At 40.5% G+C, this 13,093-nt stretch overlaps 1 protein-coding gene across 5 annotated transcripts in view; it reads right to left on the bottom strand.

Annotated features, from left to right (window-relative positions):
- The window catches only part of sgip1a (SH3GL interacting endocytic adaptor 1a), a 59,655-nt gene extending 46,762 nt beyond the window's left edge, over window positions 1–12,893 (bottom strand). For 4 of the 5 annotated variants that reach the window (XR_008321608.1, XM_053322608.1, XM_053322611.1 and 1 more), the window contains exons 1-2: window positions 12,625–12,893; window positions 11,776–11,820 (exon numbers count right to left, since the gene is read on the bottom strand). Coding sequence is in view for 4 of the 5 variants with exons in the window: in XM_053322608.1 (XP_053178583.1) it covers window positions 11,776–11,785 (10 nt within the window). In the remaining variant the exon portion in view is untranslated. Of the gene's footprint in view, window positions 1–11,775; window positions 12,457–12,624 lie in introns of those variants that run through there. The other variant, XM_053322609.1, reaches the window with a different exon arrangement.
- Window positions 12,894–13,093: the final 200 nt, after the last annotated feature.

The following is a 13,093-nucleotide window of genomic DNA, read 5'->3' as shown; positions in this document are numbered from 1 at the left end:
TCTGTAATATCCGGAAAAGTACAAAAGGTTTGTAGACTACATGTTGATTGCTGGCTATTTTGTCTCTTCCTGCCAAAGCATGAGATACCAGTCTAACTAAACCAACAGTGCTGTATAAACTGATGTACAGGGAAGCACTTTAATTAATTAAGAGCAAATGCAACATGTGTGTAGAAGTTATCAATCTGTCCTCTCATCTATTGCTGTTGTTGTCTGTTCTGGCCTTTATCAGTCTGTCACTCCTTCAATGCTGCCTTTGTACTAATGCATGATCAAATGAGCTGTCTGATAAAATAAACATAAAGCCTGTAATCTCATATGGCATCACTGTGTCGCACTAAAGCACATAAAACAAACTGGCATCACTGAATTCATGCCACCCTTACATGACCCCCCTCTGTCTCTGACATGACTCATCATGACCATGGGGAGCTGGGAGGCATCAAGGCAGACTGTGTGCGCTATGCTACTGATGACAGTTCAGCTTGGTTCAAACTTTTATGCTCAGCTACCCTCGACTGGGATGACTTTCAAAAACCTTTTGACATTACTTAGTCACTGGTGGCTGTACTCATCACTGGCATTCAGCATTTGCCCATCACTTCTTTCAATACTTCCTGGCAGACAGAATTAATACTTCAACAAATAACCTCACAGCAGAAATTAAATTGCTTGTGTCAACTAAATTGCTTTTATTTTTGAAGGTGTTTGAGGTCTGACATTTTAACAACAAGAATAAAAAAAAGTAATAATTGAAATCATAACTGGTTACAGGAATAGCCTGGGAATGAAAGTGGGTGGTCTTCTATGAGGATGTGAGCTGTTATTGCTATGTCAAGCTGAAATACTGTGGGTCAAATACATTTATCCAAAATTCAGGGGGAATGAAAAGTGCATTCCCCAGAACTGCTTTCAATAAGGTGTCCAGAAGAAAAGTCTCCCTCTCCATTCTCCCCTGGTGAATTTGAACAATTTGCTGAATGATACTGACATAAAAACGACAGACAAACAGCATATCAAAAATATTTTGCAACCATCTTTTATAATACAGATAGGGTAAAGTGTACAGTCAACGTTTCTTTCAGTACTCCTCAGCAGTATCTCGCAGTGGGACTACAGATGACAGGTGCTTTGTGTCATGTGGTTTAGTTTCACTGAGGTGCACTTTTCTCTCAGTTTCAGTTCTCTCTTTACCTCTAACTCCCATGTCTCCCTTCTTCCCCTTTCTCTTCTGTTCTATGTCTCTGTCCCTGCTGATATGGTGAAAATCAATGGATCCTCTATTCTGTGGATGGTCTGATGTCTGCTAATGAAATCCTATCGGCTATGAGTCATCCATCTGATAGCTACTGGGGGACAATGAGTGGCAGAAGAATCGTCTCTGCAACACACCTTTATGTGCACATTAGTTCATGTAACGTAAACACTGTTTACCCCCGACCACCACACACACACACACACACACACTCACACACACACACACACACACACACTTTATAAATTAAATATCTACTGGTGCACCACTTGTTGGACTTCGACTATCTTCAAAAATATATTTGTTTTAAGTACAGCAAAATCATTCTCATGAAGTTTAAGTGATGGTTTTGGTAAAATGAAAACAACAACAAAAGAAAGACAGAATGGTAACAAATAGCATTTATGTTTGCATAAATGAATGTGTTTCCTTTTTTTAAATATGAACACATAACATAACTTATTTAATATTAAGCCAATTCACAGTCTGTTCATGAATGGCATGTGACCAGGCTATTTGAGATAAACCTATAAATTGACCAGGCTGATATTTTAGCTGATAGAAGTTTATTGCAAATATACTAGCTATCAAGCAACTATATTTGCATATGTCAGCTGGTTTGAGTTAATTAAAGAATAGTGTCACCAACACCCTATACAGTATATTGTTATTGGATTGTTTTAAAGCTCCAAAATATTGATATACAGTAAGTATATGCCGCAAAAACCCAGTATTGGTTGGGTTATACGAGATGTGTCCTGAGTGGGACACTTGACTTGACTAGCAACTGATATAGTAAATCTCTACTCTATTCTTCCTCTACTCTCTAGAGGACAAACTGTGAAATGGCATTATTGTCTCTAAACAAACTCAAACATATCTTTGACATTTATGATATTCAGTTTCTTGTTACTAATAATAACTATAAGCCAAAATACTCTGGTAGCAAATCTGTGATAAGCAATACTGTATGACATATTGGCTCGGCCAATTTATAGGTTTGACTGTAATGGACAAAATATCCTATAAATAACTTTACAGTTATTAAATATACTATTTTATAAAAGGTAGAGGACCATTGATTTTCTAATGTTGTCTTAAGGGCCATTAAATTACCTATTTTAAAAGGGAGTGACATCATCCTGATGAAACTGTAAAACTGTAAGGATATTTACTTTTAGAGTCACACATACCGTTAGTGCAAACATGCTGAAGTACAACGAATAAATGAGGTAAGTATAGCGATCTTCCTCTCTTTTGCATATGGGCGTAAATCAGGGCTATGCCCCACATATACAAAAAGCACATAAAGCGTCACTCTAACTCAAACAGAAACTTTCCACGCAAATAGTACATGCCTGAAAACACACACAGCTGGCCAGACACTTCCACCCAAACTGTTTTTTAATCACATCCTCAAAACACTCAGTTCATCCCTCTTTCATGAATTACATTTCTCTGACCCTCAAGCCCTGCATTGCTTTCTCTCTCTCTTTCTCTCTCTCTCTCTCTCCCTCTTTCTCTCAGCACTCCAACCTTTCAATCCCTCCTGCTTCACTACATCTCTCAACCAGTATCAATCTAAACGCTGCTAATCTCTTCCTGTAGCTGTGTCTCTGCATCGCTGTGCTAGTGCATCTTCCACTGATTGAAACGGACATCTGTTTGCACTGGTCTGGCTAGTAGCCATAACAGTACAAATACACACAGAGAGCTTGCCTCAGACACATCCACAGATAATGGCAAAGAGGGGATTTTTCACACATACACGGATGAATACCATGCCAGTTCTTCCTATTAAACATCATGACACAGTGTTGAAAGAATATATCTATAAAATGGAGGGAGGACGGAAGGAAGAGTCATGAAAACTAAAACCTAAAAGGAAACATCAAAAACAGATGTCAGCAGTCTATCTTGTATTTCAGGGCTGCTACAATTGTCTTACTCCCACAGATAGTTAGACAGACAGATGATAATGTAAGGTCACGATATCAGTGATAAAACACAGATTTTGATGCAAGTTCCCGGAATCAAAGAGCAAATGATTCTTTGTAATGTCAGCAACACTCAACAATCGTACAGGAAGAAACTCATTTTAATAAAGACTGCAAGGATGCAATTTACTCTACTTAAACTAGCCTAAATTGGAATTTAATGCACACAATAAGTTATAGTTTGAGATGATTCCCAATTTCTGATGTGGAAAAGATACGTTATATTTTTTTGGATTCCTTTTATTCCCCCTGGCACTATTGCTACATATGTAATCCTTTGGGAAACCAACGGAAATCACTAATTGAAGTAGATGACGCAAGCTGGAGATAAGTGGTACACAAAAAAACACAAAACTTGTCTCATCAGTGCATCAACAAGAGCCACGATCACAGGCACTGAGATTTATCTCACAAATGGAAAAAAAGGGCCAAACAAATCCATTTAGCCGCAATGATTTGATGCTCATTTATTAATTAAGTGGTATCGAAGGAGATTGCGCCAAGCACTAACAGTCAGCTTGGGAGCTACATACATTATACATAGAGACGCATTAATATTCTATTGTCAAATAAACCCAACTTCCCTGAGGGTTTCCCTGCCACCATGTCTATTCACTTCTTCGATAATATACATTTTTTTTTAAAAGACATCAAGTTTTTCACATTTGCGGAACAACAGGAAATAATAGATACTTGGGAGGGAAGAAATTTGTGAAAAATCTTTCCAGATAGATTCTTAGAAGGAGCGGGGATGATATTAGGCAGAGCATGTGGATATTAGGCAGAAGTACAGCAAAGACAAAGATGCCACTAAAGTCAGGGACACCAAAATCATTATCAATCTGGGGCAATAAATGATGGTAAATGAGATGATGCAGGGGCCTGGGTGGACCCACTGCTGTAAACAACAGCACAAGACAACTTGCATTAGTAAACCTTCCAAGACTGTGTTGCTTTTTTCCTCTTTGCACAAGCAGGATAAAAACAGAAATAAAGATGTAAGTGAAGCATTTGATATTTTGAATCGAGGTGTGAATTCAGATATAGAACAATGCTGTATTCTGTTATAACAGAATAAAATAAATGATAGCAAAATTGATGATTCTCACTGCCACCACACGAGCTGATGCAATTTTTAAAAAAAGCAGCTGATGTCACAAAAACAAGGAAGTGAAAGAACAAAATACAGGCCTTTCATGATCACACTGTCCCCCCCCCCCCCCTCTCTGTGACTATTTGTCTTGCCCTCTCCCTCAGGGGCTCTGACACACATTGCTGCTCTCCATGTATCTCTTCCACTCTCACGCTATCATACTCAGACATTTTAACTCACTTCATCTCCTTTTTCCATTTCTACCTCTCCTCATTTTGTTATCTGCTTCTTCTTGGCAAATAGTATAGTATACCCTTCTCTCTCCCTTTCTATTTCCCTACTTATGTCAGCTTGTTTATCTGTGTCTCCTTCATTGTCTGGCTCTCCTCTAATTGGGTACTGTGAATTGCTCTCCTTGCTACACTGCTACAGCACTCTATAAAAGACAGTATTATGCAAGGACAGAGAGAGAGTGAGAGAGAGAGAGAGTGAGAGAGAGTGAGAGAGAGAGAGAGAGTGTAATCCAGGGTGTTAGGCTCGCACAGGACCTAGGCCCTGACCTTAACATATCCCTGCAATGTGTGTTTTTACAGTGTGTGTATGAACAGACACACAGATGGAGAGTCAGTCAAAAAGACAGTGTAAAATGTTGTCTCCCTAAGATTTGTATTACTTCTCACATTAACACAACAGCACGAAGGTCATCAATGGGGCATTTAAATATACTTAATTAGATTTTTCCTGATTTCTTCTTGTTAATGAATCAGCATAGATCAACCCTGACACAAAGGCACTCAGGGTGCTATCACAGTGATGACATTAGCAACAGTCACAACACTCTGTTTTCTTATGATAAAGCTATAGCCACTGATTAAATTGGACCACAAATCTTTGACAGAAAATCACCTACTGTTTTGACAGCATGCTCCTCTAATCTCTATGTGGACACTGTCAGGCTGCAAACAGCATCCCTAGGCTGTTGGTTAACACTATGTGCTAATTCCTGTTCATGCTATGTGTAACATTTCAATATGAATAAAATCAGTACACCACTGATGGGAAGATAAGAAGCAATTATTGCATGGAAAATGATTCTTACTATCATTTAGTCAAGAAAAATTACCTGCTAAATTATGTACAGTGTGCAGGTTTAATGTTCATTTTTTAACTAGTCCATATCATCAAACACTGAATAATGATCCTGTCAAATGCAAAAAATACCTCAAAAAGTTGCGTTTATCATCGCATATAAACATTTTTGAGAGACATTTCTCAGAGTGTATCTGATGTGTCTTTCAGAGGAAACAGTTTGATTACACCGCAGAAACCCTCTTCCCCCAGCTGCCACTGGATTACACAAACATGTCTGTTTATCTGGCTCTGAATCTTAGGCATCATTGCATAAGTGTGTGAGTGTGAGTGGGCGTGTCTGCATAGAGAACAAGATGGAATTTGGGAGGGTTGTTGTGAGGCTGCTCTGCTGCTGTACCTATGAATGAATGAATGGAAGAGTGCAAACAAGAACAAGCCAATTCATTTCGACTGCTTTTCCCTTTGCCTCCTCCTCTTCTGAATCTCTGTCCCTGCGTGTCTTTGTTGTGGGAAAGTTAATTTGGGTCTCTGTCAAACTTATTGTCAAGAACAATCACAAGGAACCCATTCCACTGTGACACATCTAACAAAGAGCTTTCCTCTGTCTGCCACACTCTGTGAAGAAGACAGACACACAAACAAGCACATTGATGATTTAGCATCCACGAGTTCTTCATACCGGCATTGTCTAATGTCCTGTTAGCATCCATGCACACTTTTGTTATTAATAGCAAGTGCGTCAGACTTGCCACTTCTTCAAGATTTCACACTGACGTCAGACGTAGCCTTGTCTATTGGCGTCCTATCCTTTGTAGATGTCGCCATTACCACAAAATGTCTTCCATGAAAAATGATCGGTAGATTTTTGGGTCTGTGTAAGGCTGCGTTTATTCAAGACTTGAACACAGCACTAAGAATCAGTGGCACCAGTTGTTAAGTTTATTCAACATGATGGACAGCAGGGAGATATAATTCTGCATTCTGCATTTCACATTCGCAGAAGGTATGCTGCTCTGTTTCATAGCATTATAACATTTATCCCAGGCTACTGAGGGCTGTTTCCGATGCATCAGCCCGCATGAGTAATTATGCATTTGACCAATGACACAACATTGAATTACTCATTTGGGTGTGCGGCATGGACAATTCAGCAATCGTTGCACAAACGGCTACAAGAAGAAACTAATAACATCAACAATTCCACAACAACTGAACAGGCCTTATGTAACCTCCATCCTTTTTTGCCAACTCAAACACAACAAATACCTATTTATACAGAAATCAATGAAAAATTGCACTTGGAAGCCTCTGTCTAGCTCATTACCAAAACAGACATGACTCAGCCTTATGACCGTTACCAGGGAAACCATATGACAGCAGAGTCCATATGACAGCAGAGTCCATCTGAGTGAGAGTTGGAGCGTATTTGCTATGCAGGTAAATTGATCAAAGTTGACCGCAGACATGCTGACTATTGTCTGATGCAGCTGATGTTGAGCTGATTGTCCTCCATGGCTTCTTGAAGTGATCTCAATACAGTTTGTTTTTTTTAAGTTTTTTTAAATGGTAACATTCGGTAACGACACAGTGTTTGCGTCTGTTAGATTAGAACAGTTGCGTGTTTGTAATTATTGTATGATATGGTTGATATAAGTGTGGCAGAAACAAAAAACAAATTCTCCTATTGCAACTTGGGGCTTTAAAAGAGAAACATTGGAATACATGACTACAGTATGCCTTAAAAGAAAATCCAATAACATAATGTACTTCATGCATGACACTGCTTGCACATGAATAGCTGGCTATCCTCAAACCAATGTATTTCAGTGTTAATTAGATATCAATAGAATTATGAGCCTGTTAAAACAAAGCTCATAATAGTGATGGGTTACTGTTGCAGTCCAAGCGCTGGCACTAGACGCATAAAAAGCAGACAACAGGTCTCTCTGTTTCTTTCCTCACAACAACTGAAAGAGATGTTATTTTATGCTGTAATGTTTTTGACAAGCCGAGTCAGTGGACATGACCCTCCTTACTGGTATGCATGACATGAGCTGAAACAAAGACAGGGAATTCAGAGCTTAATTTGTTCTTAATTGATTCTTGGCACAACCAGTATAATCATACTGATATAATGTGCAATTTGACAACCCCCACCTCAACTACAATGACACAAAAGCAAGGAATTATTACATTATGGTTTAAAATAAAGTGAGGTAATAGACCATGAAAGCATTGAGGTGGAGTCCACCATATGGACTAACGACCTCTCTGACCTCTGCTCCACAGCATTCCAGTTAAGGATTTATCCAAGTTTCAGCCCCGACAAGCTCTAAGTACTCTGCCTCCCTGTGACAGTCTGATTCCTACTCCTAGTAACTAGGATTAACAAGACTACACCTCTGAAGACCTTAGTGGCCATGAGAGACTCTATATTAATCACACCCCACAAAATTGTTGCATGGAATGAACAACATACTAACTGAAGACATACTAACAACAACATACTAATTTTGCTTCTTATCTTATTTCGAGTCTTATCTGCTGAGACCATAATGTTAACCTTCTCCTGATTGCTGTGCTACAGGAAATGCTGTGGGGCCATTAAAACAACAATCTACTAATATGATGTGAGATGTTTTTTGCACAAAGTTTACATTTTGGCCCATGAGTGGAAGTGCCGAATATGTGAAATGTTTAGGCTCTAGGGATCATGAGAAAATGTCATGGCAGTCTGTCTATTAGATGCTGTGTACAGGGGGGATGTTTTGACGTTGGTAGTGCAAGAGGAAAAGTCAGAGGGTCACTATGTGCATTAGGATTCATCCTCTGGGGATCAAGAATATCCACAATTAAGTGCAGAGTCTATCCATTGGTTTTCAAGTGATAAACCACTGTTACACAGTTAGAAATTCAAGTATTCTATTAAACTTCACTTCTGTCTTAATATCTCCACCACTTGTTTTAGCTCCTACCCTGACAGTCCAATGGGATCACAAAACCCACGCTATACTAGAGCGATTACCTTAAGGAGAGCCGTGTAAACTTCCAGTGAAACATCCACCACACAAGTTCAGACTCTAGTGATTACAGGAAAGCACATAAGAACTTATTAATAGAACTTTATAATGACAAATGGTTACTATTAAATGCCTGGCAATCAAATACACTTACTTAGCATCACAAACACAGATCTCAAGATATTGATTCAGAAAATTATCATGGTAAATACTATTATATTGATGTAAAATATAGGTGGAGGGGGTCTTTTAAGAAAAAAAAACAGCTCATAGAAATGTTTCTGCAAGTATGATTTTTGGCTTTGCTGAAAGTCATTTTCATCATGCTGATTGCCATTTAGAGGTAACAGTTTACCAAATGTTTTATTTAGCAAAACATCCCTGTCTGTATATGCTACTACATTGTGTCTGAAGGGAAGGGGTTGTCATCTCTGTCACTAGCACAAACAAATCAATATCAAATTCATGCTTCTGTCCTTTTTGAACTAAAATTAAGTTATCTCCCAATGTCTTCTACCTCATCTGATACTGAGGGACAACCATGCTGGCCATTGCATGGGACTTTAAAAAGCAGAGCTAACAAGGATTAGCTTCCAATTTTAACACCTGACTGTAATCCTGCACTCACACAGTCCATGCTAAGCCTGTGCTAGCCATGTAAAGGGAAGGGACACTGTTTGCAGACTGTTTTTTTCCCCTTGCAACTGTTACCTAATAGCCTGGCACCTGGCTCGTGACAAATGCAGTCAATGACAGGACAGCACACTTGTAGGCGAAGCAGGGAGGGAGTGTGTAATCCAACTGTTTCTATCAGTGTAGTAGTCATGTGTTTCTGATTTTATTTTATTTTTTCAAGAAACAATACTGTACATGAGACTGAATCAAGGATTTGTATACATCTATGCAATGCAACATGGAAGGCAGTCAACATACGGTCTTTGAAAAGAGCTTTTTAGACCAAATAGTATCCCATCTTGCTGATCAACACAATGCAAGAGCTATGCTTTACCTCCAATTAACTTACCGGTTAATAAACACCAAATACTAAAAAGGGGGAAAACAGAATGAGTTGGTTTTATTTTTTATGGCAAGGTTGATCATTAACTATTGGCTATTGTGTTCTGTTCGCTTCATTCTTCTCTTATCATGCACAGAGATCCTAGATTTATTATTATCAATCACATATCTAGACCTATGCAGTGAGCATGAGTTTATTAGGCATCACTGTGCAGAAGGTAGCTGTGTGCTGCAAAAATAGCTCCATCCATACTCCAAGGGCAGAAAAGGTGTAGCCTTCTATACAATGATCATCATTTGAATTATAACCTACTCAGTAGTTTGTATAGTCAGAATTATGTGGCATGACAATGAAGAAACTGGTGTGATTGTAATCATTACAACAAGCTCCAGAAGGAAAAATAAAACACTATTTGTGCTCCTCTAAATACTGTATTTAGATTTGGCTTCACCCCTAGTAAGAAGTCCCTGTCTGGATGTATGACATATGGCAGCAATCCATTTAGTTTTTTTTACTTTATTTGGGGGACTGTACACTGGTCCAAATTCTCATTATTCAGAAACCCCAATAGATGTCCCATTGGATTGTTATCAGCTGGTTATCCCAAAAATGAATGCCCATTGCACCAATGGACCATTGCTCCTTTGGAATAGTGGGTTGTTGACCTAATGGGCATTCGGTCCAATGGAAAGTATTTCAAACTATTGGGGTTTTGGAATAATGGGCTGTCAGACCAATGGTATGGCACCCTTTATTTTTATATGTGTTACTGTCCAGTTCACTGCTCTACTATTCTCACCTGTCTGCAAACCACATTTCCCCTGTGGCACAGTGATGTTTGATTGACTAAATTAATCTGCTTTCATGAAATTGCATAGCTTAACTGCAACTTCTGCAAAATGTATAAATGTTGGCTAGGCAAACATAACAACAACCTCCATGGCATCTTAAAAGAAGCAACACACTTCCAGCAAATGCAAACTAATGGAAACTGCTGTCACTAAAATGTACTGTCCAAATCATTATGTATGTAACACCCTTTATTCCTGAATGAAATGACCTGGCCAATGGTACAATGAAGCAACATGTTTTATTCTCTTGTGAGAAGGCAAAGAGAGCCGACAGCACATGAGCAAAGGGCAATAACATCGTTCCTGCCTAAACACCGATAGACAGACACAACCACAGACACACAAAAACAACTAGACAACCAGTTAATGAGATTCTTCCCAAGCAGCAAACACACCGCGATGGAGTCACTCAATGCATCAGAATAAACAGGCTTGAAGAACACAATCACCTTTCTTTTTGGAACACAGACAAAAAATAATCATCTTGAGGAAATGTGCAGATGGCTAATACTGCTTGTTTGATTCTATGTACACCGCCTCAAAATGTTGCCCATGCATCATGGACAGAAAGCTTACATAATTCAAGGTTGACTCAGTGAAGAGAAACATTTCTAGGTTGTTCCGGTCAAATATATGACCCTGACATGTTAAATATAGTATGCCTAAACAATATGAAAGATGATAAATAGAAGATATCATATGAAACGGATGAGGAGGTTCGTGTGTCAGCTGCAGAGCTGTAGGGATTCATTCCTACATCACTAGCCTTCCCCCTGATGATGCCATCAATTAAAGGGATATGAAACTCAAACACACATCAACTCTTTTTTTCCCCCACTATGCTCAACCTAACAGTGATGGATCAGTCCAACCATGGGTGGGCACGGATGCACACATGCACCCACCCAAATAAATATGCAATTCACATGCGAACGCTTGGTAAAATAGCAATGTGAGCAGATACACAGCAGAGTCATACAGGACTATGCGTATGTATGTGTGTGTGTGTGTCTGTGTGTGCATGTGTTTCAGAGTACACCATACAAAGAGAATTTATACAAGTGAGCCAGCTGGGCACATAAGCCCTCCTGCACAATAAATCCAAATAATCCTTTACGATGGGAAGTGGGAAAAGGGGGGGTGGGGGGGACACACTAACATATACACACAGACACAAACTCACAAAAGGTACACACGGTTCAATTAGCCTCGCCATTGTGCATCTGTGGTAGACATTCAGTGTCTGTGCCCGTTTCCCAAGAATAACATGCAAGTCACCGGAATGTATGCACTCAAAATAGCAGGCCAGCTTATGACATTTGAACCTCCCAAACACACACACACACGCTTGACAGCGGATGAAGCAGTGTAGGACAAGGACATAAAGGGGGATTAGCCTGAATTACAACAGAAAGGGGTACAGCATATTAAACAAAAATGTCATTGTACCTTCCATCATGGTTGCAGATTTGCATTCCTCTATCTCCAAGGATCCTGAAATGAAAGCAGGAGGTGTGGGGGGGAGAAGAGAAGAAGCCCCCGGTTACCAGAAAGATACAGTAGAATTGATGGGCAGCAGAGCAGCCGTTTGCGTGTGGCTAACGCCCTGGCTAACTGTGAGCCTCCGACACCCCCAGACGTCGCCTGTCAACTAGCCAAAGAGGGAGAGAGATACAGAGAGAGATAGAAAGAGAGAGAGAGAGGGAGAGAGAGAAGAGAGAGGAGGGGTAGGGGCCTGGCTGGGCTAGCTGCCGATCAGAGCTGGGGCTTAAGCCATGGATGCTGCTACTGCTCCTGCTTCTGCTCCTGCTGCTGCTACTGCGGCTCTAACCTACACATTCAGCGAGGATGCTGAGAGGTGGGGGAAAAGCTAACTGGAGGAAAAAAAATAAATAAATAAATGAGGCAGGGTAGAGAGAGGGAGGGAGGCAGAGAGACTGAGAGGGTGGGAGGGAGTTTGTGTGTGTGTATGTGTGTGTTTGGCAGGGGGGTGGTAGTGTGGAGAAGGGGGCGGAGGCAGTTTGCTGAGGTCATAGATGGGCTCAGCCAATCCCTGCAGCGCTTTGTCAAGTCACATGGCTTACAGCTTGAATCTCCTGACAACATAGCCCAAGAGAACACCACATTAGTACCTCTCTTGCTTAACAAATAATGGTTCGCATACACTAAATACATACACACACACATTTAGGTATACAAATAGAGGCACAGACAAAGCCGACAGACATGCACAGGACACACAAATGCACAAAATACACAGGCACACACACAAACAAGCACCCCTCCCCTTCACCCTACCTTATGTCAGTGCAGTGTGCCGAGCCTGCCCAGTGGTGAATGACAATTATTTGTTCACAGAGAAAATAACGAGCAGGTGTGAGCCAAGTGACAACCCATGTTTAGCACAGACACAGACTCTATTACAACTGCACAAAATGTGTGCCCTGCACCTTCTCACGCAGTGACTATTCTTGTAGTAGCTACTCGTGTGTGCCTGCCTCTGGATCCCGCCCTCTTTAGAATATCGGTGTGGTTTCACTCTGCCCTTTCTTTCTCTCTTCTTCTCACCGTTCCCTCCCACCTTCCCCTCACTGTGCTGGCCTGTGTTTCACTGTGCTGTCTATCTCTATCTCTGCCTCCGTGCTTTCCCACTGCACTGGGGACGAGGATCGATCGCCGTGACGTCATGGCAACGCAGGCTACAAATGCAACCAACAAGCGGGAAGGGCTTTTGACAGACTGGCCCCAGGAGAGGGGTGTGTGCTTG

The sequence above is a fragment of the Scomber japonicus genome, chromosome 7 (genome assembly GCF_027409825.1).
Source record: "Scomber japonicus isolate fScoJap1 chromosome 7, fScoJap1.pri, whole genome shotgun sequence".
In the NCBI taxonomy this organism is placed as follows: domain Eukaryota; kingdom Metazoa; phylum Chordata; class Actinopteri; order Scombriformes; family Scombridae; genus Scomber; species Scomber japonicus.
Note: the sequence above shows the minus strand (reverse complement) of the source record. Positions and strands in the feature narration are given on the sequence as shown.